The 27,333-nt window shown below is 40.5% G+C and overlaps 2 protein-coding genes and 1 long non-coding RNA gene across 3 annotated transcripts in view; 1 reads left to right on the top strand and 2 right to left on the bottom strand.

Annotated features, from left to right (window-relative positions):
- Positions 1-380: 380 nt before the first annotated feature.
- LOC117816594 (Kv channel-interacting protein 2-like) lies at positions 381-14,844 on the bottom strand. Its single transcript, XM_034688936.1, has 9 exons — positions 14,401-14,844; positions 5,482-5,580; positions 5,246-5,370; positions 5,040-5,109; positions 3,589-3,659; positions 3,060-3,167; positions 2,851-2,955; positions 2,181-2,243; positions 381-2,083 (listed from the first exon to the last, which is right to left on the bottom strand). The coding sequence occupies exons 1-9, from the start codon at positions 14,471-14,473 to the stop codon at positions 2,036-2,038; spliced, it is 762 nt and encodes a 253-aa protein (XP_034544827.1). The 5' UTR covers positions 14,474-14,844; the 3' UTR covers positions 381-2,035.
- LOC117816595 lies at positions 11,514-26,947 on the top strand. Its single transcript, XR_004631982.1, has 2 exons — positions 11,514-11,607; positions 26,721-26,947. It is a non-coding gene; the product is annotated as an uncharacterized LOC117816595 (long non-coding RNA).
- armh3 (armadillo like helical domain containing 3) overlaps positions 22,778-27,333 on the bottom strand; it is a 40,220-nt gene continuing 35,664 nt past the window's right edge. The window contains exons 25-26 of the mRNA XM_034688935.1: positions 26,718-26,834; positions 22,778-24,044 (exon numbers count right to left, since the gene is read on the bottom strand). Of these exons, the coding sequence (XP_034544826.1) occupies positions 23,952-24,044; positions 26,718-26,834 (210 nt within the window). The 3' untranslated portion in view covers positions 22,778-23,951. The remainder of the gene's footprint in view (positions 24,045-26,717; positions 26,835-27,333) is intronic.

Below are 27,333 nucleotides of genomic sequence, written 5' to 3'. Positions count from 1 at the left end.
TCTGTGTTTATTAAATGTTTGATCATAAAGACATGTATATAATTTTTTTCACCCATAATGAAAAATGCATATTGACATGTTTGTTGTTGGGATCCTAAATTACTCATCATTCACCCTCCAGTGTCTCAATGATGTGTGTGTTATATTTTCACTCCATACAAGAAGGAAATGTGATACTTGTTTTATTTTAAATTCTGAGCATAATACCCAGACCGATTTCTTCATTTAAGCATTTGGTTGAACATGAAATGCAAACTTAAACTTCATTAAAGCTCCTGTGAGGAGATTATAGCTGGTTATGAAACAGACTGAAATTAACAGGGAGGCATTTTTATGACCTAAAAAAGCAAACATGACCATTAGTAAAAGATTGATGGTTTCTATGCTTTATTTTAATGCCTGGAACTACTGCGTGGAATTTTACAGCATGGTAAATAACTCTCTTTTTCCTCTTTCCATGGAATATAAAAATAAAACAGGATGAGTTTTGGTGTCAAAACCCAGAACTTAAACATAAGCAGGCAAAAATCAGCAAAGATATAAGAGTTATCAGTTTTTCCTCAGGGGGCGCCAAAGCCAACACAAAATGAAAGTTCCTCACCGGAGCTTTAAATGAAAACATTCATCAAAGTGGCAGCAGCAGATTAAAAATGTTCCTTCAAATGTTCTCTTCTAAAGAGTCAATGAGAACTGTATCACACTTCCAACCACAGAAACTACTTTGTTTGACTTATTTTGGTTGGATTTTCTGAGACACTGCAGCTTGTCAATGATTATTTTTCCATTTCTAGATTTGTCTGCACTTTTTTCTCTGTTTTCTCCTGCTTACAATTTTCTTTTTAGTTGTTATTTTGTCTTTTCTTTTTCTTTTGCTCACGGTGAAGTCAAACAGTTCTCCCGTTTTCTTTCATCCTCCACACTCTTCATCCAGTTCCCCACACTTTCTCTGAACACTGATAGACATTCAAATGATGGATTTACATAACAAACGACATATTTTGTACTCCCATCTCTCACTGTTTATTTTGGTGGCTATCTTTTGCACAATTATAGTATCTTCTTTTGTCTCAAATCAGCTAAATGCTGGCAACAGACAGCTGACACTGGTATCAACCAGGTCACCTGCTGTGACAAAACCATGACAGCAAGACGCCAGACTGAGAAACAGATGGAGAAATGGTTTGAGTGAGCAACACTAATAAAATAAAGGAAACTCTGCCCAGTTGTGACATCCAGCAGGATGCAGAGCAGTATTTTAATATTTACACATAATAAAATATCTTAAACAAAGGCTGTAAAATCTAAATCAAGATGTCTGAGAGGACTGTGACACCAGGTGACGCTCCTGCTGGTCAGTAATAAAGTAATAAAAATGCATAGCAACTTTGTAGTTTTATTCATATTCATCTTCATTGTTTTCATGTCCATATATAAAATCTATGAAGACTTACATTTCACATTTGAAGTCCATTCAGAACGGACACATCATGCAGACACAAAGTGTTATAGTAAACAGGAGAGGACAGAGAAGAGTTTAATCTGTGACTGTTATATTATTGCTTCACTTCAAACCTCCTCTCTCTCATAGAGCTGTCTCTTCACTGTAGAATAACTGTGAGTACAGAAAGTGTGTGAGTCTGTTTCTCTTCCATGTGTCTGCACATTTATTCATGCATTACAGAAAAATATGATGGTTAAAGTTTTCCTTTAGAGGCATTGAGAGGCTCCAACAGTCAGCTGTCTCTCCTTTTGATCTGCTGTTTTATTATCAACAGTGTTAAAGAGCTGCTTCTCTATAAATACGTGGCTTCAAACTGCTCTGTTATTCAATCCTGATACAATACCAAACACTACTCCCCCCTGGTTATTCACAGACTACAAACCTTAATTGAAAAGGACAAGAAAAGGTGGTTTTAGGGACCCAAATCTTGAAGTTTTTGCACCATGCTCACACAGTCCATTCTGGTTTGGGGCTGAAAACTGCAGAAGAGCTCCAGGCAGAAGGAGAAATCTAGAACCTGTGTCCACCAAAGTCTTAGATGACGTTATCAAACATGTACATGGACTGCATGATGTTTTCATCCTGCAGAGAGAAAGAGTGGGACAAAGTTAAATCAGTGACAGAGCTGCAGACACAAGATGTTTTTTTTATCTCATGTGAGTCTGTCTCACGGTCAGACCTTCTGACATGTCTCCAAGAACTCCTCGATGGTGACCACTCCATCCTTGTTCTTGTCCATTTTCTGAAAAATTAAATGTACAGATGTTTCAAAGAGTAACTGTAAGGTGTCAGTGTTTGTCAGCCTGCTTCATTGAATTTATGGCGTTTGCCTTCCTTTGAGGTGACACAATGTGGAGCCTTTAAAGCTAGGGTTGGTAGCCATGGAAAACTAGCATGAATTTGAATGCAGCATTTCCTCAGGACTCCGTTTAAAACACAAACAAACATGAAATGTACGCGCAGGAGGCGGGCAGAACGGCAGGATGGGATTTGATTGGTTTAATAATTTGGCTCCTGATGGCAGGGATTGGTTGGTGTTTTCCCAGATAGCGGCTTTTTCTCGCTCGTTTTTAAGAACACATTATGTATTGATTACCATCATCGGGACATATTGATCATTTTAACCAGTATAACAAAAAGTGAATCTAAATCTGACTACCAACCCCACAGATTAAGTCAACTGCATGTGTGTCTGTCCATGTAAATGTTAACTGGAGTTACTTGTGCTCTAAAACTCTGCACTGTGCCTTTAAGCACTCCAAACAACACATGCAATTAAACATTGAGTGTTTTAGATTTGTCTTTTATCATGTACAGTGCACACCTGATAAATTCAAACACTGTTTTACCTGAAAGAAGTTGTCAACATGATCCTTAGGAGCACTATCCCTCATGTTGGGGTAGGTATACTTCCCCATCATGTCGTAGATGGAGTGCATGATATCTGTCATCTCCTGCACGGACAGAGAGAGGACACGTGCAAGAGAATATAACAGCAAATTATAGTTAAACAAGATCAAATCTTCATACAAGAGCAGAGAGGAAGAGATCCAAGTACCTCTCTGGTGATGCAGCCGTCTTTGTTCAGGTCATACAGATTAAAGGCCCAGTTCAGTTTATCAGTGACAGAGCCTCTCAGGATGATGGACAGACTCAAAACAAAGTCCTACAGCGGGGGACAAAACACGGAGTCATGACTGAGGACAGGATAGTGTATGATAGTGACACTGAGGACTGCTGTGGAGACAGGGGTTTCAGTTCTGGTACTAAAGCTTAGTGCTTATAAAGATCATTTTTCTTGGTATTGGTGAAGTTTAATAAACTGTACAGAAAGAAGGTCTAGGATTTACACCGGAGTGTTTTAGGGGTAAGGTTATCTTATCAAGCTGAGTTTACGTAAAGTTATGATATGAAAATCTAACCCTGTAAGTGGAGGAATTCTCTAAAGATGCCTCATGTTTTTTAAGGCCTAGGCTTTCCACCAAAGAGCCCAAAGGGAGCAAACAAAAAGGGAAGGAAATTAAGGAGGGAAAAAAAACAGCAGGAGGAAGTCTGAGCAGCAGAGAGAGACGGGAGGGAAAAGTCACCTCGAAGTTGACCGACCCGTTGTTGTGAGTGTCAAAAGCCTCAAACAGGAAGTGTGCGTACATACTTGAATCTGGAGGACAGATAAAAAAAGTGTGAGTCATGTGATATGCAGGTTTTAAAATCTGTGAGTTTGTGGATAAGGTTTCAGAAACAATCAAGTCCCTGTCACTGCTTCCAAACAGCGACACGCAAAGACCGAGGAGAGAGAAGCTGCTGTAACAAACATATGAAGACGTTACGTTAATCTACCACGACTGTAGAAACATGGACAGAACAAAGGCCATCCTAAGTGAAGTCAAACTTTAAGAGCTCCCCCTGGTGACTGGCTGCAGTATAGGTCTTAAAGCCAGCCTCCTCCATTATAACAGATGGAACTTGGGTCAAAGTAGAAAATTACAATCCATGTCAAAAGTAATATAAAACATACTTTCTGTCAGCAGTTAGCTTTTATTGTATGTACTGTTGTACTCCCAGAGGAGTTTTGTTCTAGTTTTTAACCTGATGTTAAAAATGATTGATAGCTCTGTTGACCACAAATACGTGAGCCTGCAGAGCTCTCCTCCAGATTAACAGAGAGAGAAGGGACAGTGAGAGAAAACATAAACACTAAATCGAATCCTCAAACTCTTCATAACAATTAGAGTCCGCCTCAAACTGACTCAAGAGTCTGTTTTGCTGTGGACTTAAGTGACCCAAGGGATCTTTAATTGATATGTCAGAGCGCATTGAGGTGGTATTTTGGCTTCACATCTCACAATGGGAGGAGATGCACAGCAAAAACGCCAAACTTAGCAAGTGTTTTTGTCTTATTTCTAATAAAAAATGTTTAATTTAAGCCACAAACACCTGACAGGGTCTAGAAAATGTCTTATTTCAAGATATGAAATGTTAAAAATAAGGTCTGAATGGCTTGCAATGAGTGACAAATATCTGCCAATCTGATTTTTTTACTCATAACGATTGATTCAGGCCATATTTTTTGCTCATAATATCTTGAAATAAAACGTATTTTCTGGACTTGTCAGGTGTATGTGGCTTATATTAAGTCTAATAAGAACTTTTTAACAAGAAATGAGACTAAAAAAAGCTTAATTTTAGGTTTTTGTAGTGTTGACATACAGTCCATGAGTGGAAACCTGCACAGGGCAATCAACCAAGTAAGTATGTGAAAATCATGAAGCATTTTACCTTGGTCAAATATTCTGAATTGCTTGAAGCATAGTTTTGTTCTTTGTTTGAATATTGTTTTGTTAAATATTGAGTTTCAGGCTTGTTGTCTCTGCAGAACTCGTTCAACCATCATGGAGCCAGGAAGCAAGCACATATAGTTTTGTTATTAAGGCTGTAACCTTTATGTTTGTTCAGAAGAAGTGTGATGTGCATCTGATCCATGGAGTTACGAGATAGAGAATTAAAAACACAAGCTTGTTTGAGCGTAATGAAGACTGACCTCCATGAGGGAAGAACTGTGAGTAGATGTGTTTAAAAGTCTCCTCATTCACCACACCGCTGGGACACTCCTGTGAGGAAGGAACAAACACACAACCTTTGTCACTATTTAACACAGTCTAATCAATCAGTAATAGACACACAAAGTTTAACAAGGATTTTAAAAAGAGTGCTTGAATGATAAATCATCAGGAATCTCTGACTGACGTTCTTGAATCCCCGGTAGAGGACCTGCAGCTCTTTCCTGTTGAAGCTGGTCTGCTGCACAAGACGGTCGATGCCCTCCGGTCTGTAACTCAAAGTCGCCAGCTCACTATCATCCGTCAAACTTTCTGCATGGACAGAAGAAATTGAAATAGTTATTTAATCTTTATCAAGAGTAAATTCATACGTTGAGTAAGAATAAAGGCGGCGGTGATGATGACGTGTGTTGTGTTACTTGCTTTCATTAACTGAAGAGCTGGAGCTGGAGCGGTAGCAGGGGATCAGTTTGAGGAAGCGTTGCTTTATGCTCTTTTTATGAGGTTTGTATGGTGGATTACCTGGAAACAACCAATCACAGCAGAGATTAGATTCAGATAGAGTGACCCACATCAGAGAGCAGCAGGTTAAATCACAGGTCAGACTACACTCCAGTGCTCTGAATCACTTTCCCATGAAACTAGGTGCTTGTGATTCAGTTTGCAGACCTGGCTTTGAGTCAGTGTGACCGGGTCACCCATCAGATGACAGCTGCTTCAAGAGCATCCACTGAGTCAGGGTGGTTTATAGGTCCATTGTTAGTCTTTGATGTACTTTGCTTTCAGATTTTTTGATCCTTTATATAACTGGTAGATTAGACTGGTATACATAAAGTACAAAGATGGATTTAAACCAAAAACAGTGGATGTTATCAGTCAGATCAGTCATGTAGGTTGGTGCATAAGTGAAGTAGTGTGTGGTGACATGTTCGGTGCAGCATCACAAGTAAAGTCAAATGAGTGTCTCAATCAGAAGAGCACCAAACAACTGTGCCTTAAAGCAGCGCTGGCACAAACTTCTAGGTGTTGGCAGTGTTGCTGTCGACCCTCTGCCAGGAAAACAACCAGTTCTTGCAGCTGAGCAGAGAGCAAACAAACAAATAAAGCAGCCACAAACACCAAGTAACAGTCAGAGAAGACAGAGTGGATCATGAGTGTACACAAGCGCAACCATCTAATAATAATACCAAAATCTGATTTAAGCTAAAGCAAAGGTGACGTCAGATCCCAGAGCGCCACAAAAATCTCACAGGGCCTCTAGAGGACATGAAGCACAGTCAGCTGAGTCACTCCACTCTACACTGGGACATTCGGTTTAGACCACAACAACCTTTAAATGGAAGGAACCTGCATGAAACTCCAAACATGCGAGGAGTGGATTAGCTATGAGATATATTAGTAAAAACTGATTAATTGATAATACGTTTTTTTCTATCATAATATCCCTTTACATATTTTATAATTGAACAAGCATTCAAAGTCGCCGCCTCTCATCCAAGCTGCCTCACCTACAGGAGTCTCCTCCACTTCTGTAGGTGCGTAAACCCTCTTAGTGGTCCAACTGGAGGGTTTACACACCTCCAATGAAGCCTCCCCTTCGTCCATCTTGACTTATGTTTCCGCTGAGGTTGCACCTGCCCAAACTTCTCCTTGTTTTCCTCTATTTTAGTGTCATCATCCAGTTTTATGTTGACCCAAACTACAACAACAAGGCGGTTCAGGACATAAGAAGCAGCTCTACTAACACAACTCATACAACCAATTGTTGAAATGCTGTTGATTCACTTAAAACTAAAAGCAGAGGTTTAAAGAGGAAGGCGGATTTGAAATTATCTTTAAAATAAATGTTAAAACAAGTTGTCTGTGAAATGATCCAACTGTGGAGTCGGCTAATAGAAATGTCAGATGACAGAATAAATAAGAAGGTATTTGTTTGGAGCAAAATACAAAACTCTCCATGGACAAAAGAGCTTTCCTTGATTATGGAGGAGGTGGACATGTTGTATATCTACAGGAATGATCTGTGATGTATTGTTAACTCTGGAAGATAAGCTCTCGTTGTAATATGAAGTCAAATGGTTTGGAAATCTTCTGTCCAAACCAAAACTAGGGACATATGTGCAGATCAAGCTTAATTTCATCCCCGAATTATATGTAAAGTCTCGTTTATCTAGAAGCCAAAGATCTTTGATGGCACAGTTAAGATCTGGTATTCTTCCTCTGGCCATTGAGGTTGGTCAATTCAAAAACATCCTAGAGGAAAACAAAGCAGGCAAGATGTGTGATTTGAATGAAGTGGAAACAGAGTCCCATTTTCTTTTGTACTGTACAAATTATTATGACCTCAGAGAGATATTGTTTCAACAAATTTCCTGTAAAAGCCTGAAATATTGTGGTGGACAGATGTGCAAAAACTAAATTGGTTGTTTAATTTTGACATGTTTAAACTTGCTAATTTTGCATCAAAAGCCTAAAATAATAAACTTCAAACTTCACAACTGTATGGACTATTCTATTTCCTCCAATATTTCCTACAAATGTTCATGTGTCCTTTCTTCCACCAGAGGGCAGTGTTGCAATACTATCAGGTTACACTCAACTGTTAAAGACCCCAAAGTCAGAGAAAAGAGGAACTTATCTACTGACAGAAAGTCCCTTTGAGTTATGTGGGAAACAGAAACTGACCCTTCAGGCAATCTGTACAATAAATAACAGTCAAAACAGCCCAAGCTTACAACTGTATACCGCATTACAACAAATATCAGTGTTATCAATTGCTGAATTAATAATAATGCAGTATAAAGTTTCATCAGCTGACTTATTGTAACACTCTGATGTGTTCAAAAGTGTTCATCAGTGATGTTCAGCATGCAAGGATGAAGTTTCAGTCATATAAACAGCAGAAACAGGGAAACTCGGTCATACCTGAGAAAAAAAAATTGAATTTCCCCCCTGGAGATAAATGAAGTACCTTTCTTTCTAGAAACATCTGGAACTACAATCGACTGAAGAGCTCAAGATTGGCTTTCTGGGGCTCATGTTCCTGGTTCAAATGCAAATCAGAAGCCTTTACTTTGAAAACTAAATCCCACTTCTGTCCTTGATGGTGTATCGCTGATTAAGAGAAATTTAAATCTGTATTCGGTGTGCCAGACTCTTTAAATCATGCATCAACATGATTTATAGATATTGGTTCGTCCTGTGACAGCAAACCAGTTATTACTCCGACTTTATGTTGGACATGTCAAAGCATCAAACTCAGCAGCTGCACAGCTCGGGAATAAAAAGCTTAACAGGGCCTCTCTTATACACACACACACACACACACACACACACACACACACACACACACACACACACACACACACACACACACACACACACACACATACAAACTTGAAAATACTGGATTTTTTTAAGGCGATATATTTGTCATAGGGACAAACACACACTGTGTTTTCTTTATTTGTGACTGATATTAGTGGACATGAGTCCTTGGACAGAGTGCATGTCATTGATCACTGGTACACTAAAGTTTGTGACATGCTTCCTGAGGACAGCCAAGTGATCTGACATGTTGCAGAATAATCCAACAAAAACCAGAGTGGGTTTTTTTTCTTTTGGAGAGTTGAGCTGCAGCGTTGTTCACGCTGATTGTATTAGTTATATAAGACATTAAACATGAAGGATTTTCTGTAGCATTACATCAAAAAGCAACATACTCCTTCAAATGAACTCTGTGTGGTCACTTTATGTTCCTAGAGCAGCTTTTAATGTTACATAAGCTTTAATAGTCCCACAGTACAAGCTGAACATTGAACATCTCAGGGTTTGACTGACTCAGCAGTAATTTCAGGAGGTTCCTAGATCATCCAGCAGTCTCTCCTCAGCTGTGGAGACCCTCAGGGGGAGTGAGAGGGATCAATACACTTGTTAGAGCAGTTAGTAACAATTACAGACTCCTTTCTCCTCTCCATAGATCCACCAGTGGAAACATTTCAGACTCAGAATACTCACATGCTAGATGAAGAGAAGTGAGGGGGGGGGGGGATTATGAGGTTTTAAAATGAGTGCAGCAATGCAAAGTCAACTCTTCTATATACTTGAGTATTGTCAGTTCAGGACACTTCTCAGGCCTGTTTCATTCAGTTCATTTTCAAGTTCAAATAAAAAACAAACACATGAAATCATGATAAATACACACATGAGCAGTAGCAGGGAATAAACAAGAGAAGCATTCGTTAATGGTTGTGCTCTTGTTGATCTATTGCAAGAGAGACAAAAAAACTTTAATAATTCTAAAACGAAACAAAAGGTTGTTGACTCGGTTTAATCTGTTATGTTCATTCTGTTATGATCTTAGAAATAGAAGCACTCCTGCTTGAATGGGAACAGTTTGTGTTTTTACTGCGAGGTCAGGGTAGCTCCAGCAGGGTCAGATCCAAATGAGTGTTTGTAAGCTAATGTTGCCCGGGCAACAGCCTCCATTCTTACCATAATCCTTGAAGGGACATGCTTCAGATTACGGACATCAGTCTCAGTCAATCCAGACACACACACACACACACACACACACAACCACACACACACACACACACACACACACACACACACACACACACACACACACACACACACACAACCACACACACACACACACACACACACACACACACACACACACACACACACTCACACAAAATATAACAATTTACACAATCGTCCCCTCTAACTTACATCATGAGGTTCCAGGTAAAGCTGTGAGAGGTTTATATCATAAATTCATTTCACCTCTGGTGAACTCACAGAGCGAGATGTCAGCTCATCTCTTCTGAAGGATCAGCTTTGGTGTTTTGTTACACAACATTGATCTTAAATCATCAGGACTCCAGACTACAGCCAAATCCACTTGGCACATTCAACATGACGTCCATTCGCTGCTGGAGGGCTTACATTTAAAAATCTGCCATGTAATTATGTTACATAAATAAATATATTTATCTTATCGGTGAGAGACTTCCATGCATTAGAGAAAAATACCCATGAGGCTTTACACCGATATGAGTGTAATCACACACACACACACACACACACACACACACACACACACACACACACACACACACACACACACACACACAAGGTTACTTCAGTCACACTGAGCTGGACATCATGTGACAAGAAGTAAAAGCAGAAATGATCACAACACCTAAGACAACATTTATTTCAAAATTTCATTCATAAAAGTCTGAAACTGAACACAGAAAGGGAAGACTGAATCCAAACTCAAGTCAGTACTGCAAGTACAGTCTAATAGTCACAAAATATTACCCTAAAGCATCTCCTAAGGTCAGATCATGTCATGCTTTTTCAACATGCTAATGTAAAATCATGTTGATGTGTCGTTGCAGAGTCAGAGCGAGATGAAAACATGAACCGCTCCAGGCCAGTCTGATACAAAAGTCTCTGTCTGATACATAAACCTGCTGCAACGTCAGGACATTTCAACTTCATTCCCTGTTTTTTTTTTTTTTACAAATTTAAAGAGTTGAATAGTTTGCCTCAGGGTTGCTGGTAGTTAGACCAAAGCCTGTTCTCACTCCTGAGGTGTCAGATAAGCATACCTGTTTCTTTGTCACAATCCTGTGTGTCTCTTCAGAGTCACCCTTAGTGACAAAACTGCTTCTCCTAAATGTGATGTAGACACATCTGTGGAAATATCAGAAGCTGCTCCTGGGACTTAGAACAAAGTTTGAAGAAGCCCAGGGAACTGGACTTCAGGTCCTGTGTCAAACCAAACTGAATCGTGATGGTGTTGATGAATTGTAATGGTTTAATTAAACTTAACCATAAAGGTTTATTGTCTTAATCCAACCGGACTGACTGTGATACATTAACCATGTTTTAGAGTGGACAAGAGGAAATCAACATCATAGGGTCTGTATGAAACACCAAAAGAAGCACTGGTCTTGGATTAGAAAAGAACATGTTGCAGATTTCGTTTGACTCAGACCTTGCCAGGCTAACTGTCTGTAGGCTTTATGTAAAGCTAAGATAACTGTAGGGCAGTCAGAAGGCTGACTGTTTCAAGTCTTAAGCTAAGCAAGGCTAACAGCCCAAAGCAAACTAACTGTCTCCAGTCTTTAAAGGTGCAGTTGGTAGGAATGGGGTAAAAAACTATTCTTTTTTTCTGCTGGGTTTGGAAAAAAAGTCATAATACCCATCGGTACTCATCAGTAATTGAAGTAATTTTAGATTATGGCCAAATCTCTGTGTTTTTCAATGCCTTTGTATCAAGCAATGTTATTATTCCCATTCGTTCCCGTTATCACGGATCAATCAGAGTTACTCGCCAACCCTCTGTCCTGATTGGTCACGTGGCGGACCCTCATAGGTTGTCCTGATTGGCTGGGAAGCCGGCACTACTTCCTCAAAGAACAAGAATGAGAAGTAGGGGACATCTTGTGAGGTGGGGTTCGTGTTGACATTCAAAATCTCTCTCCAAACTGATGTTTATAGCATGGTTACCAACAGCAGCTTTAAGCAGAGGTAAGATGACTGTTTCCGGTCTTTATGTCCAGCAAAGTTAACTATTTATAGTTTCAGAGCAAAACATACTGTTTCTGGTCTTTATGCTAAGTTCAGCCAACATTCTTTTTCTGCAAAGATAGGTAAATAGTTTCCAGTTTTGAAACTGACTGAGCTTGATACTGATGCATTTTAAGACCTACAAAAACCAGCAAGACCATATAATAGGAAGAAGAGGTTATGTGTTGTAGGCTTTTTTGAACAGGAAGGTCTTGAGGTGGTTTTTAAATGATTGAAGTGAGTCAGAGTTTTGGATGTGTGGAGGGAGAAGGTTGCAGAGTGTTGGGGCAGCAATGCCAAAGGCTCTGACATGACCAGAACAAGAAGCTATAAGATGCACGTCTTTGGTCACAGAGGGAGCCAAAGTCAACACAAACTGAAAGTCCTCACAGCAGCTTTAAGTCTTTCTGAAAAGCTAAGCTAACTGTTTCTTCTTTTAATGCAGAGTTGGGTTAAGTGTTTTCAGTCTTTCTGATAAAGTTGTTTGCAGTAGCTTTACAGATACATATGACAGTTTTCTCTTGGTATCTCAGCTATGCCTAAAAAACACAACACAGCATTTCCAGATGACATCCCAGCCCAGCTGCTGCAGCAGCAGCACTCAGTCAGGGTCGTTGTAACATGTGAAGTGTAGTGTAGAAAGTGATGACTTGAAAAAGATCCACCATCCATAATGTATGAACACAGTAAGGAGTAAAAAGCATGATGTTTCTGCAGCTTTACAGCTCAGTTGCTATATTGATAGACATGTTTGCTCAGTCTCAGTGTGTTTCATGGAGCTGATAAATCTTTGAAAAGCAGTTTTATGTTCTTCTTCATCATCATCTTTACTACAAGCACAGGGTGCTTGTTTAAATAACAATAGAGATGAACTGACAGGCTGCATTTACACAGTCAGTGCCTCAGGCTGTTGAACACCACTGCGCTCTAGTGCTTGACTCTTTAATAAAAAGGTCTGTTTGTGTCTCTTGAACGCCCCCTGAAGCCTCAGTGTTCATGCACCTGCTCACTGTTTGGTTAACCTGCTGCTGAATGGACATCACGTAGTCTATTGTGCCAACAACAACCATCAGCCGGCAAATGAACCATAATCTTTAAAGCATCTGTTCAGCTGTCCAACACTACAACCGACTTCAGACCAAAGAAGAACATCACTGAGAGGAGATATTTTTTTCAACATTTATAAAGTCACGCTTAAAAGAAAAGACTATTTTGGGTAGTTGTCACAAAAAATGACAGACCAGCCTTACAAAGCAGCTACAGTAGGTGTGTGTGTGTGTGTGTGTGTGTGTGTGTGTGTGTGTGTGTGTGTGTGTGTGTGTGTGTGTGTGTGTGTGTGTGTGTGTGTGTGTCTGTGTAGTGTGACAGGGTGTGTGTGAGAGTGAGCTGTGCAGGAGAGAGAGAGAGAGAGAGAGAGAGAGAGAGAGAGAGAGAGAGAGAGAGAGAGAGAGAGAGAGAGAGAGAAAGAGAGGGATGCACTGAGATAATCAAGGGAAACAGAACAAAATCTGCTGAACAACAAAATCTCTTTTAGAAAAGTAATCAAAATATTTGTTTTAAGCTTGAGATAGACTAAATTATTATTTGTGATCTTCTGACTAATTCTGTATTCTTTGTATTATTTTCTATTTCTCTTTCAGATTATTTTCCTCAGGGTTGCTATGGCTTATTTCATGTTCAGCAATATTTCATTATATCTTTTAAGATGTATTGAATTGTGAATAAAGATAATACTAATGTGCACTTTTTGCTAAAATTTGATCTTGTTATTAATTTTCATTTATCTGAGAAACAAAAAGATGTCAGAACAGTGTATTAGATTTTTTAGGTTACATTTTAGAGAAGTTCCTAAAAAAAACTTAACAATATGACCAGAATGATCACATTCAGTGTATTCAGAGCTGCAAAATATAAACTATCAATATTAATAAATTGAGAGTCATATCTTGAAGTTGTTTATTTAGTATTTTCACAAGGAAAGAGGAAACAGATCCTGAAGTAATAGAAGCTACAATCAGAAAATGTTTGTCATAGTGATTAATTGATCACTATTAAGTATGTTTTAATTAATATTGATAAGTGTAATTCCATTAATGAAGCACTGTCTACGTTATTCCACCTCTCTTCCCTCACGTGCAGACTGCAATTCTTTAACTGCAGATGTGGTTCACGCATTCTCTCTTGTAACCAGGAGAAGTTTGCTCAATATTCAACACACAACCTTTAATGCACACTAACTTCAACACAAGAGAAACCATCCCCCATCAAACATAACTCGGAAAGCTCTCTGTGTTGTTATTTTGCTGCTGACCTTCCCTGTATGATGACCCATGGATGACATGAACAGGCTGCTTTTGGAAACATTTGCAAATAATCCTCTGTTTTTTTCCACAGTTTAAGGCCATTAAGAGTGGTGTAATATAAAGTAAAGTGTATTAATAGCATTGTAAATGAGGCAGATGTGTTGTTAAGAAGCTGTGTTGTGCAATAGCTCAGCTAGCACATGCACGCGCTGTAGGCGAGCTGGAGGATGAAAAAGGCTTGTGGTGTAATCCTCCTTCATTCATATAAGCCAAATTACATTCCGGTTTTCTTTAGTCCTCCACTGCATCCAGCTGTTTAAGTTCATCCAACAAACCAAAGCAAAGTTTCATGAGCGCACAGAAGCTGGAGTCAGGTCAGCAAACAGCAGAACATCCAGAACATTGTGCATGTTTGCACTTTAGTTTCATAAAGATGGCATAAATCTGTTACCTGTGAGAGGGTCGTAAGATCTGTCCAGCTCTCTGGAGTCAGACAAACTCTGGTCCTGGCTTGTGGACTTCATGTTTGTTTCAGTCTTCACCGGAACCCTCGGGTCGAACCAGCCCGATCAGTGCGTGTCTGTGCGCCGGAGCAGCAGCTCATCCACGACCTCTGTCACTTCATCCCTGATTGCAGGTCACTGTCCTGCAAGCATCAACCTGGTCTCAGGCAGCAGAGCGACCAAAAGCGTTTAAAGTCCGTGTAAAGCTCCTCTCCGTATGTCCCTGCTCGCCTCCACCCAAACTGAACTCTCTACTTCTTAACAGCAGCGCGCTCTCATCCACAGGCTGCGCGCTGACGCCTCTCTGAGCCGCTCGGGGATCAAACGTTGTGTTGATGTACAGTCTCTGCTCTGCAGCATATTGTTGACTTCACTCTGCTGACAGTCCAGAAGTGTCAGAGTCTGTACGTCAGCTGGAGCATCTGTGGAGGAGAGAGGGGACAAACAAAACAAGACACAGAGATGGAAAGTAAATAAGCAGGATACATTTACTCCTGATGTAATCTGGTGCAAATCTGATGCCTTCATTTATGCTATTCTGTCTCTGTTGCTCATAAACTCAGTAGTCTTCATGTGCAATTTGTTAACTTGACATCCTAAATTACTAGTTACTTTAAAAATTCACAATTTTTCAAACAAAGTATTACGAAGTTTGATGAATATGCTGGAAAAAAAAATTATAATAATATATTATTATAAGTACTTTTGAGGTTTGGGCCAACATTTAAAGCACTTTGAAAGTGCTTTTGACTGTTTTTCAGAAATTATTAATATATTTTGTATGATTTTAAAACAGGCTCCCTACTGGCTCTTGATCCTGAACTAAAGTGGCTAATTTCTAGCATCTACAGCCTTAATTCTACCATAAACAGCCCAGCGGCCTGCCCCAGGGATTCATTGGAGCAGGAGAAACAACGCTTCCTGATGTTTATTGGTAACAAGTTTTACGTTTGGTTCACTCCTCCTCAATCTGTGGAAGGTACGGCCTCCTGCAGTGTAAAGTTGTGCACAAAGCTCACCACACTCATTTGAAACTATCTCGGATTTACCCCAATGTGACTGACTCATGTAATAGGTGCAAACAATCCCCAGCCGACCATTCTCATATGTTCTGGTTCTGTCCCAGGCTTGCCACATTCTGGTCCGAAATATTCAAAGCGATTAGCACAGCATATAATATAACCATCACTCCTGAACCTTTCTTGGCCTTGTTTGGTGCCCTCTCTGCAGCCTATTACCTCTAAAGTCATGCAGACTGTTCTTGCCTTTACCACCCTCTTGGCCAGGTGACTTATACTCCTCAAATGGGAAAAATCCAAGTTTTCCCTCAATGGTTCCTGAAACTCATTCGAAAAGACTTGGAGTCTTCTCTTAAATCATATTGAATCTTTGACGTCCCTGTCTGATTGTGATGACTGAGGTTTTCAATAAGTTACTGACCCTATAAAATAGATTTTAGATAACTTATTTCTCAAAAAAAAAGTTTGAATAATCACTGAAAAGTCTGAGTGATGTTGGGAAGAGGAAATTAATAAGTAGAAAATCTTACCAGCAGTTAAATCTGTTTTGTAATGATCAGTCGTTGCTCTATACTGTTTGATCAAAAATGAGCTGAGCCTCAACAAACTGTAAAAACAAAATCATTGATGCATACGTAAAAAAAATGATGTATTATGTGTTAGGATTTATCAGTGATCAGAGACATTTTCCTGCGTTGAAATTACATTTTCTTTTACAAACAACATTTTCATCACAGGACCTTCCCTGGTGCCAGAATGTTTTACACAGCAGTATTTGTAGTTTCTCCCAGGTAAAGGATTTCAGTGTCTCCATCACTCTTGCATGCAGTCTTAGCTGACGGGAGGAGGGCTGACATGGACAGGCAGACTGACAGACACTTGGATGTAGGGAGTGTATCTGCTGATCACTGCCTGTCTGATGGATGGTCTCACCTTGGCTCAGGTCATGCGCAGCTTTGGTTCGATGAGGAGAAGTAATACCTGCGGATCAATAGGCTGTCAGCTCCACGTCCTTGAGCTGGTTGGGCAAACAGAAGACTAACTCATATTTCAGAAAATGAAAGCACCAAGGTCTTGATTATAAGAAAAAAAGTCATTTGAATAATACGTCCATAAATACACTCTTTAGGCTTGATGGAGACAGAGGAGGCCACGGCCTGATTTATGGGATAAACTTCAACATTTCACAGCTTTGTTTCCCATCAGAAGATTCTATTTTTACACACTTTGAGCTTTTCTGGTACATCATCAAGGTCTAAAGTAAGACTGTAACCGAGAGGCTATTTCACAAATACCTTATTTTAGAATTTGGGTACATTTTGAAAACCTCATTTCTACTTCCCCTTCAAGTTTTAAATGTTTAAAGTTTTTATATCAAGTTATAAACAGCCTCGCTGCTCACAACGCAGAGGTTTTTTTTCTCATAATGCCGAAGACGTCGAGAGAAAGAAATGTCACTTATAAAAGTTTGGGGTTTCTATGAACGCTGCTTGCTTGGTTGCTCATAGTCATAATTACATTTTCACAGTCAGGTTGTCACATGTACATTTGAAGCTATTTTTGGAGTGAACACCTCCCTTCTCTTTGAAGTTACTTCTAAGACGTCTAGCAGCTGTAAAGAGATCAAGATTACCTTCCCTCTTCAAGTTCAATTCTTCTTTTGCAGAGAAAATGTGATTTTAGTCAAATGCACAACCCAAAAGAATCACACTTGAATGTTGCTCTCATGAAATTCTGCTATGGCCGTCAGTGAAGTTTGGAAACAAAGGAGTTGGAGCTACTTTGAACTAGATGCTAATATGGTAAAAACAATGCTAAAGTTTTGGATGTTAAAGCCCCTCTGAGGAACTTTTGCGTCGTCAACAAATTTGGCGCCCCCTGTGGACAAAGCAGAACATCCTTTCTCTTTGTTGATCTCGTCCTGTGCTGTGTAAGAAGTGTTTTCTGATGAAAATGTCTCATAGTCGTTGTGTTGCTGTTGTGATATAAGCTTTAATACGTCACAAAGAGGCATCACTATTAAATTTAGCCTGTTTCATAACCAGTTACAAACTCCTCACAGGAGCTTTTAGCAGATTATTCGTTAGCTTGCTGATCTTTAAATTCAATGTGCTGCTAAGACTGAGGGGATTTGGGAGTTTTTAGGTAGAAATAAAACAAATGAAACATGCAACAGTTGACTTATTTATCATGTTTAATGAATTACAAGCCCTCAATGTTATTACAACATTTCCTGAGGAGAGTAACAAAGTCTGAAATAAATATCCTGTTAATAAACAACAGCCCTGCTCTGTCACCCAAGAGGAAAATATCAGAAAACCATTCAAAGCTTCATGATTATTTTCAGGAAAAGACAACACTTTGAGCCAGTCCTGGTAGATTAGGAATATGATACCAAATTAGTGACATTTTATCATACTTTAGCCAGGGGTGTGTCCAGAGGGAGGATCAGAGGTGGCACAGCCCTTGAAACCTCATTGGCCAGCCCACAGAGCCATCCCTGAATCCTGAACTGTGATTGGCTGTTTGCCTTGTCAGAGGTGAGACTTATACAGTCACTTATTTGAGCTGCATTGAAACAGGCAGCTATTGATTTTCTTTGTATCTCTAGAGGAATATTTTTGGTTGGCATTTCAAATTGTAGAAGTTTGGTAACAGATAGAGTGTACTGGAGTTTACTTGCAGTTTTTAAATCATGACTTTGGACCAAGCAGCAACCTCCGGTCTCAAAGTATGAAGCCCATGCGGAAGTGTTATAAACTGCAATTCATCGAGAATCCGCTTGAGGTTGGCTACAGAAACACCGGAAACCACATACACACCCATTCAAAGAAGACGATCTTTGCAGCAGAAATAAACATGTTTACAGCCTGGTTCAGAAAACGGCTTGGGTCTATGTAGCTGATTTCTCTATCGGCACACACTGTACGGGGGGGGATTTTTTTTCTAACGCGACAGTTCAGAAGATATTAAGATCACGAGTTTTTGCCCAAATAAGGACATGACTGACTTGACTGACAGGCGGGAACACATAGCTGTTGGCTAGGAGGCTCTTTTCCTCACACTAAGTTTGGATGAGTTCAAAATTCCAATATGGCTCCCGTCGACGACTGGCTTCAAAACAGCGCTCAGGAACAGATGGGTGACGTCACAGATACTATGTCCATTATTTATACAGTCTATGGTTTGGACAAACAACTCGTCCTTATCAGCTTTATTTGTTGCCACTTTGTTCTGTCATCTGTATGATCCTTTAATGTTAGAAGTTAAAGTAGATATGATTGGTGTTGACAGAATCAGTATACGATTTTCATGATAGTCAAAAAAAAGTCTGGCTGTAGCTGGAGGGACTCACTAGAGTCTTCAGGATTCACCCTGAGGGAGATGATCGTCCGTGCCAAACATCATTCATAAGTCGTTGTGGAGAGATTTCAGTTCAAAAGGCATTTTTCAACCTAAAGAGAAATTAAAGGATTATCAAAAGTTCATAAAGTCATCTTTCTAGGACTATCAATGTCTGCACAAAATGTTGTGTCCATCTACCTGAGAGTTGTACCTGTCTCTCTGGACATAAGTGCCCATCCGTGAAGTTTATATGCTTCCCTTCAGGCTGAACTGACAAACCATCACATAGAAGAACTAAACAACAACAAAAACAACAAAATATTGCTTTTTAGGAATAAACAGTTTAGTGAAGAGACTTTAAAGAGAAGCAGGTGCATGAGGGATTATTATGTCCCTCCTCAGAAGACCGATGGGTAGAGGAGAGAAAATATATATCAGCTGCAGGAGAGGAGACACACAAAGGAAACTTTAAGGCAAGAGAGGACACAAAAGGAAACTGGTGAGGTAAAGAGACTCAAAGTGAAGAGAAGTGGTGGATTTGAAAAGGAAAGAGAAGGAAATGTATGACAGAGGAGGTATAAAAACTCAAGGGAGAAACAGAAGAAGACAGAGGGAAGGCGGTGTAGAGGTATTTGAATATATTATGCACCGTGGGACGAGTAAATCTCACGGTATTGATGGTGTTTATCTCCCAGAGGGGTTTACAGGGAAGTTTAGCACTGCTGCAGGCTGGAAAGTGGAGCCGACAGATAACCAATAATGAGCTGGGATTGATGCCTGAAGTTCTGCACACTGGGGAGCAATGATACAGGTGACAAATAACACACATCCTGAGATATACATAGAAAAAACACACTGAAACAGGTGAGCTGGCACAGGCTGGCTTAGTGCTCGACTGTTGATAATATTCTCTAGAAGACATGAAAAGTAGTGCCACGTGTCCTCAGGAGGAGTTGGCGTACGTCTGAAAATGGGCACTTTGGGTTGATTTAGTTTTTTTCATATTTTATGCAGACACAGATTCAGGTGAGGACTCCCAGATAAAGGAATGAAGAGGTGAAATGATGATAAAGGGATGAAGGAGGGGGGGTTCAGGCGAGACAAAGTAGGCAATCTTCCCTCAAATGAATATTTGATGAGAAGGCTGATATGCTCAAATGAAACGTTATAAATACACTGCAGCGTTAATGGCTTGTCACAGTTAAAGGCACCCGCTCGCCACTGCACGAGCTTCTTAGATTCCCCCTGCACACACACAAATGCACACACACACACACCCACACACACTGAGCAGTGATTATATCAGAGAGTTGATATACTGGCCAATATACAATAAAGCCAACAAAATTAGAGGATTTGGAAATACGTCATGTCGAGGGATTGAGGTCCTCAATATCAAAATATATTACATAAAGTGACATCCAGGAAGAGTAAACACCATCTCCACTCTCACACTCAGAGTCTGAATGAGTCGTACAGCAACACGTTATCATCTCTAGGAATGGATCTATGCACCAACATGATGCTAGCATGTCCATTAGAGGCTAATCAGAGTCTGTTTCTTAGTTTCCACAGCTCTTATTACTCAGTAAGAGATAATGACATAGAGGATCGAGGAAAAGAGGATGGGAGAGGAGTTTTAATCAGTAATGTTGACAGTCTCACAGCTGCTGCATTAAAGGAGCCCACAGGTGCCTTTGCATGTCTTGATCCATCAGTTAAACTGAAAGAAGCAATGCTTTCTTCTGGTTAAGAGTATGGTATGTAATCATGACGAGATGCTTCTTTGAAACCAGTTTCTTCTCACTGCATTCAGACACTAAAGGACGGCTGAGCAGGAACGTTTTCGTGCAACACACTGAGGGAGACAAGTTCTAGCCTGAAGGAACAAAATGCTGAAGTGGTTTGATTCTGACTCTACAGAAATGTAAACGATCATCGTCCTGTTGTTACTGATACAAAGGCCTCAAACAGGGGACCATTTGAATATCAATCTCCCACCCTTTGGTTGAATAAACAACATGAAGCCGTCCTCTGTTTGAACTGCCATCAAATGACAGGTTCTTCAGTACTGTTCAGTTTACAGCTCAGCTATAATGCACTGTACCTTTTTTCTTTTTCATCTTTGGAATCAATTATTCATTTATCTTTCAAAAGTTTTATTACTGATAGTCATGATTTCTAATGCTTTTGGCATTTTGCTTCTTCCTGTCATCTTGTCATCTTATCTTCTCAGATTTTTCTTTGGGGTATTTTTAGTTTGGATGAGATCTTAGAATTCATCTATCTATCTATCTATCTATCTATCTATCTATCTATCTATCTATCTATCTATCTATCTATCTATCTATCTATCTATCTATCTATCTATCTATCTATTAGCGTTGATTTCAGTACCTCTGTGTTTAAATTAATTCTGTTGTTGCAATCAGATAAGCCAGGGGGTCTTCTGAAAAATGTTCTTTCATTGTTTAAATAAGATCTGTCGTACTTCAGTAATGCCATGTGCCATCATTATATGTATGCTTTTTTGTTATTTGTAATTTATGTTGTCTGTGTGGCTCCATACCATGTGATCATGGTCTGAGCGTCAAATTAAAAATGAAAATGAAAATAAAATGATCCCGAGCTCCTGCAGGCTTCATGTCAAAGTGCCCTTAGGTAAAACTCTGAAGCTCATGTTCCCTGAGGCACAGCCTTCGGTGTGGATGTATTAAGATGATGTGTAAGGTACCACCATGAGTGTTAAAGGATGATTGTTGCATGTAGTGTAGAAGTGCTGTGTGTTTTATAAGTGCAGTACATTTAAAGGACCTATCAGCCTCAGCTAAACACTGTAAACAAGCCAGTCTCTCGCTCGGTCCTCCTGCTGCTCAGTGCCCTGAGTTTTAACAGCTTTCTGTTTTGCTGCTGAATAACTGATGAGCCCAGGTGCAGCTTACTTCTAATCCCCTCAGTTATATGACTGATGGTGTTTGTGTGGGTACAGTAGGTCGGTTCTGACATCCGAGTTAAACTTGCCTCAACAAAGGGAGTAGGGCCAAAACATTATATAATAAAATCAGTGGAGCTTAGCATGCAGTCATCCTCTCTGCAAACTCACCCAAACACACTCCATCAATTGAGTGTAAGCCGCTTGACGTTTTACTTAACAGTTCATACGGGCTCAACAGGGGACGAGGGGTAAAGAAATGATCCCAGTAAAGAGCATTTGTTATCAAGGACAGTTTTCGCCCAATGAAGAGTCATATTTCAATGCTGCTGTGTGGGGGTGAGAAATCAAGTCCCTGGATGACACCCCATGTATCACACTCGGGACTGAGTCGGCAGAGTCAGCAGAGGACAGTGTGTGTGTGTGTGTGTGTGTGTGTGTGTGTGTGTGTGTGTGTGTGTGTGTGTGTGTGTGTGTGTGTGTGTGTGTGTGTGTGTGTGTGTGTGTGTGTGTAGGGTTTAATTGTTAGAGAGTTTGTATGGAAGTAAATCAGTCTCATCAGATTTTGAATTTTTTTAACCTTTGAATTTCTAGCACTGATTTTTTTTTGCATTGAAATTATGTATCTGAATTTTTGTCATTGAGAGCTGGAGCGTGACATTGGCCGGCGGTTGGGTTCGATGTGAGACGATCAATTGCTTTTCCCTCGGTAAATCAGGTGTTTACATTGAATTGTTTTTAAAACAGAATTTTGACTTTGAATTTTGGACGTTGAAAAGGAGCACTTGAATTTTTATACATATCATTTTAAAAACTTGAATTTGTGAACATTGAAAAATAAAAGTGAAAAATACTTTTAAATTTGAAGACTTAAACTCAATGCAAAAAAATGGCAGTGCTAGGAATTCAAAGGCTTAAAACAATTCAAAATCTGATGAGACTGATTTACTTCCATAGCTTGCATACAAAGAGAGTTTTGATGTCACAGCACAGATGAATGTTTTGTAACTCAGTAGAGAAAGCACTGGCTTCATATCAGGAAAGCAACCTTTATTTAAAAAAGAAACATAAATATACCTACAGGAGTTAAAGACAAAAGAATGAGACCCAACACTTGAAGAATTGCATAATTTAGATCTGTTTCCAGTCAAAAATAAGCACTTTGAATATTGAAGGACAGCCAGGATGAGATCAAGCAGCTGGATGTACCAATCTTCTCTCCTCACTAACATTGAAAGATAAACTGAACTAACCGCTCCTTTAACAACCTTCAGTTTTATATCTAGTGAAGAGATGCAGATGGTGGGTGTAAGTAGTGGCTTTGTTTAAAAAAACAAAGGATTGCAACAACGATAATGGATTTCATTACTTCAAAGCATTCTCAGATTAATCACTTTTCAAAACATCCTTCCCCTCAGTGAACACGTAAATACAAAATACTTTTACATTTGAACACGTACGGAGTTAACATTCACTCACAAAGCATTCAGAGTTAATGCCACGACCCGAACGGACGATTCAGACTCAGACAGGCTCAGGGTCATCAGGACAGATTGTTAGTCAGAAATAATGTGCTATGAGAGGCTAAATCTTCTAAAAGAATCAAAAGAGAGGAAATCATAAACTGCTCTGTTGGCAGCTGAAGCCTCCGACGTCTTCATCATCGTCGTCAGAGGCCGAGAGGATGAAACTGTTTAAAATATTTGTGTTCTCCAACTCCAAACCAAAACCTTCAGGAGTCCATTTTTAACAGTCCAGCCAGTACTACAGATTGCACATGAGAAACCAGTGCAACACGGGCACTTTCTTGAAGTTAACACACACACACACACACACACACATACAGTATGAACCAGCACAAACGTGTAAAGTCTGATGAGTTTCGGGTCTTCTCTTAAGGTGCATCCAGCACGTCAGTGTGTCCGTCTGCGTGAAGGAGTTTCCATCGCTCGGTCTTCAGGAGGCGGAGGAACAAAAGAAGAATCATAGAGAGAGAGAAACGGGGGATTGTACTGAGTGGTTGGTGTTTGTGATGTATGTGTCAGAGTTTGTGTACATGTCCACACCCACAAAAAAATTAAATGTCCACGTCCGTCTGAAGAGAGGAGAAGGCTCAGTGAGTGTGTGTGTGTGTGTGTGTGTGTGTGTGTGTGTGTGTGTGTGTGTGTGTGTGTGTGTGTGTGTGTGTGTGTGTGTGTGTGTCTCAGGAGATGGTGGAGAACTCTCTGAGCAAGATGTCCTGACTCAGCGTGTTCAGAGAGACATTCTTTCTCACATTCAGACTGATGGAGCGAACCTGGAGACAGAGGGACAGAGAGACAGAGACACTTATTAACTCAACTCTATTTATATAACACCGTTCATACATACAAGCATGCAGCCCAAAGAGCTTCGATCACTGCATCAGACGGCAATATTAACACAATTTTTAGGACGCATAGAGCTACGAGGAGGAGAGCTGGTATAAGAAGACGGAGGTTTATGGAGAGGAGATAGAAGCCGTGTCTCTCCTCTCTCATCATGGGCAAAGTGAGATCTCTGGATAATAAGATGGACGAGCTAACAGGACTAGCCAGGAATCAGATGGAGCTTCCTGAATGTAGCATGGTGTGCTTCACAGAAACGTGGCTGCATCAGGATATTCCCGACCACAACGTCTCCATTGACGGCTTCCAGACTGTCCGGGCAGACCGGGATATCACCGGGAGCGCTGTGGGCCTCCGACCATATTATCTGCACAGGGAGATCTCACATATCATACTGGTAGCTGTTTACATCCCCCCTCTTCCAAACCAACTACGGTGTCGAACGTTCTCAACGCTGCCATAGCCAGACTCCAGACAGACCACCAGAGTGCCCTCTTCCTGATCTCTGGGGACTTCAACCATGTATTTATCTTCTACAGAGCTTATTATTGTATTTGTATAACTTATTGTGTATAGGAGCAACTGTAATGACTGAATCCCCCCCCCCCGTGATAAATAAAGTATTTCTGATTCTGGTTCTGAAACACAGAGAAGCTGAGAAGTCAATTTAGCAGCTGCCACCTTTTAGCTAACCTCTGGAGCCAGAGGTGATGTGGAATGTATGAAATGCTACGTCTCCATCATGACTGACTGACAGTGGTAGCGACTTGTCCATCACGATTACTAAATCTGAAAGACCCCCTCACACAGGACTGAACAGGGTCCTCCACAGCTCTGTGTACAGCGTCATGTGGACTGACACTGTGGTGAAGGATCAGAGGAGTCTTAAGTTATTTTTATATCACCACTTCAAGGTGTGACATTTACGCCCCTGTAATGTCTCGCCTTCACTCTAAATGTTACAGAGGCTGGATGATGTCACCGCATCAGACGCAAGACAGGATCAGTGTGAGCCAGCAAAACAGGTTGGAACAGCAGCTTGTGTGTGCCAGCTCTGATGCTACACATTGCCACGATACAACCACAGCCCTCCGTTATGTCTCTATGACTACTTCTACTTCTACAGAGGAACAGAGGAATGGCTTTTACCTCCCGCACGTTTCTACTGGTACGAGGTGTAACGGGCCGTAAATAACCCACCTGAACTGGTAACGTGTAAGAGCCATGGATCATATATGACATTTATTTACTGCACAGTTATCTGATCAGACTAGAGGAGTTTCATGAGGGCTGCATGTTGGCTGTATAGAAAGACTGCCACCACCTCCCCACCTAAAGTTAAAGTACCCCCTTCAACAGGCGCTGACATAATGCTTGTTTTGAATAATAGTCTGTGCAGGAAGGGAAAGGCTAGTCGAGCTATTCCAACCAACCAAAACACATATTTAACTTGATGATAAAACAACCAAGAACCCTGCTCATGTATTTGTCGAGACTATCTGACCTTTTCTACAGCCAGTTTGTAGAGAGTAGGGATGGGCAATGATTTTCGAATATTTGTTCACTAAGTGAAAATCGAAGAGTTACTTTTTTCATTTTAAAAGTTCAATTTCTCATCGTTATTACCAGTGCCTGGTTGCAATACTGTATATCCCCGCCAGACGTTGGCCTTAGAGTGTCTTAAAGCTGTTTGCTAACCACATTAAATAGCAAAAGAAGAAGAAAACATTAGCAACATTAGCGACAGTAGCAACAAATTTCTCCATTTCTGAATCTCACACTATTACACACAAATTTCCAGAGACCGAGCATGGCTGTAAAATGTAAACACACACGCCACGCCGCACCACAGAAACACCGACGTAAAGATTGGGACAGTGCCTGCTACTAGCAGCACCTCGTCCTGCTGCTCGTTCACGCGACTGCCACACAAACAGGCTGTTAATGGGACAGGTGTGTGTGTAGGGGGGGGGGATTATTTGAATAATTGTCGAATAGATGCCAATCATTATCGAATAGTATTTTGGCTTGAAATGCCCATCCCTAATAGAGAAGGCTCCAAACCTTTGACTTCACTTATGAGGAGCTCTCATGTCATCCTTCATTGTTTCGAGTGAGTACAACAGCACCTTGATTTGTAGCTTTAGGTGTTCTGAATACAGAAAAGAAATACTGCAGATGGTCTCTGTCTTGATTGATCTATAACTCAGACCACTGAAGCAGCAAACTGACAGCCTGGCTCACTACTTGCATATTGAAACATATTTACTAGATTCTCTTTGGCACTGGGCCCGCATGGGGGATCAGAGCAGTGCTGATATCCAGTACAAACACGCTTCCTCTTGTGTGCTAACGTTTGAACATTAAATCGTGGAGGGGGCCAGTTAAGCTCAGTCAGAGGAGCGGGGCGCCACATATGCAGAGAATTTAGTCCTCAATGCAGGTTTGACTCCAGGCCTCGACCCTTTGGCGCACTTCTCCCTAAGTTTACCGTGTCTTCCACCTGTCCTATCTGATACAGGCAACGCCCCCCAGGAAAGGAAATCACTAAAACCTGAACTGGCACAAACAACTCCCCCCCTCTCTCTCTTTCTCTCTCTTACCAGTTCCTTGAAGAACGCAGCCTCTTTGGGCTGCTCCGAGTATCTCTCAAACTGGTCCAAACCATCCTGCAGTTTGAGGGTCAGTGTGTCGTAGTTGGACCGAACCACCTCCAGGACCTGGTGGGATGAGAGAGAAGGGAAACAGAAGATTTATGTAACTCCCCAGATGTCGGGTCAACTGGATGTTTCAACACGACAAGTCGTCTGCAAATAAATGAATATGTCATGTGCTTGCTTTCTTGTTTGTTTTGTCCACTCCTTCTTAAAATACTGGGCTATGAGCTATAATTATGTCAAACTTAGAACCTAAACCAACAGTTGTTCACTTCTCTTTGTGGTTTTTCAGTGGAGAGGACTAGACCTGATCCTGGCCCAAAAACTGAAGCCACAGTGTGAGTTTTTATCTGAAGCACCAGTTAGGTTTAAATTATAGACTTTTGTGATGAGGGCATTTTTGCAGTGGGAGGTCATTTAGGAAGACTCACTTCATCAGTTTTAAGATCGGAGTATAAATACAGCCGAGTCATTTGGTTAAAGTGAATGTGTGTGAGTGTGTGTACTCTGGTTTTAAGTGCACATTTGCCTGAGGTAAAGTCCAGCTGAGATAAGGTGAGCT

The sequence above is a fragment of the Notolabrus celidotus genome, chromosome 7 (genome assembly GCF_009762535.1).
Source record: "Notolabrus celidotus isolate fNotCel1 chromosome 7, fNotCel1.pri, whole genome shotgun sequence".
NCBI lineage: Eukaryota > Metazoa > Chordata > Actinopteri > Labriformes > Labridae > Notolabrus > Notolabrus celidotus.
Note: the sequence above shows the minus strand (reverse complement) of the source record. Positions and strands in the feature narration are given on the sequence as shown.

Excerpts from the sequence above, each read along its gene's own strand:
- LOC117816594 (XM_034688936.1), bottom strand. The coding sequence starts at position 14,473 with ATGAAGTCCACAAGCCAGGACCAGAGTTTGTCTGACTCCAGAGAGCTG. Across the intron at positions 3,660-5,039 it reads ACAGTTCTTCCCTCATGGAG|ATTCAAGTATGTACGCACAC; the intron begins GTCAGTCTTCAT and ends TCTGTCCTCCAG. Across the intron at positions 2,956-3,059 it reads ACGGCTGCATCACCAGAGAG|GAGATGACAGATATCATGCA; the intron begins GTACTTGGATCT and ends CTGTCCGTGCAG.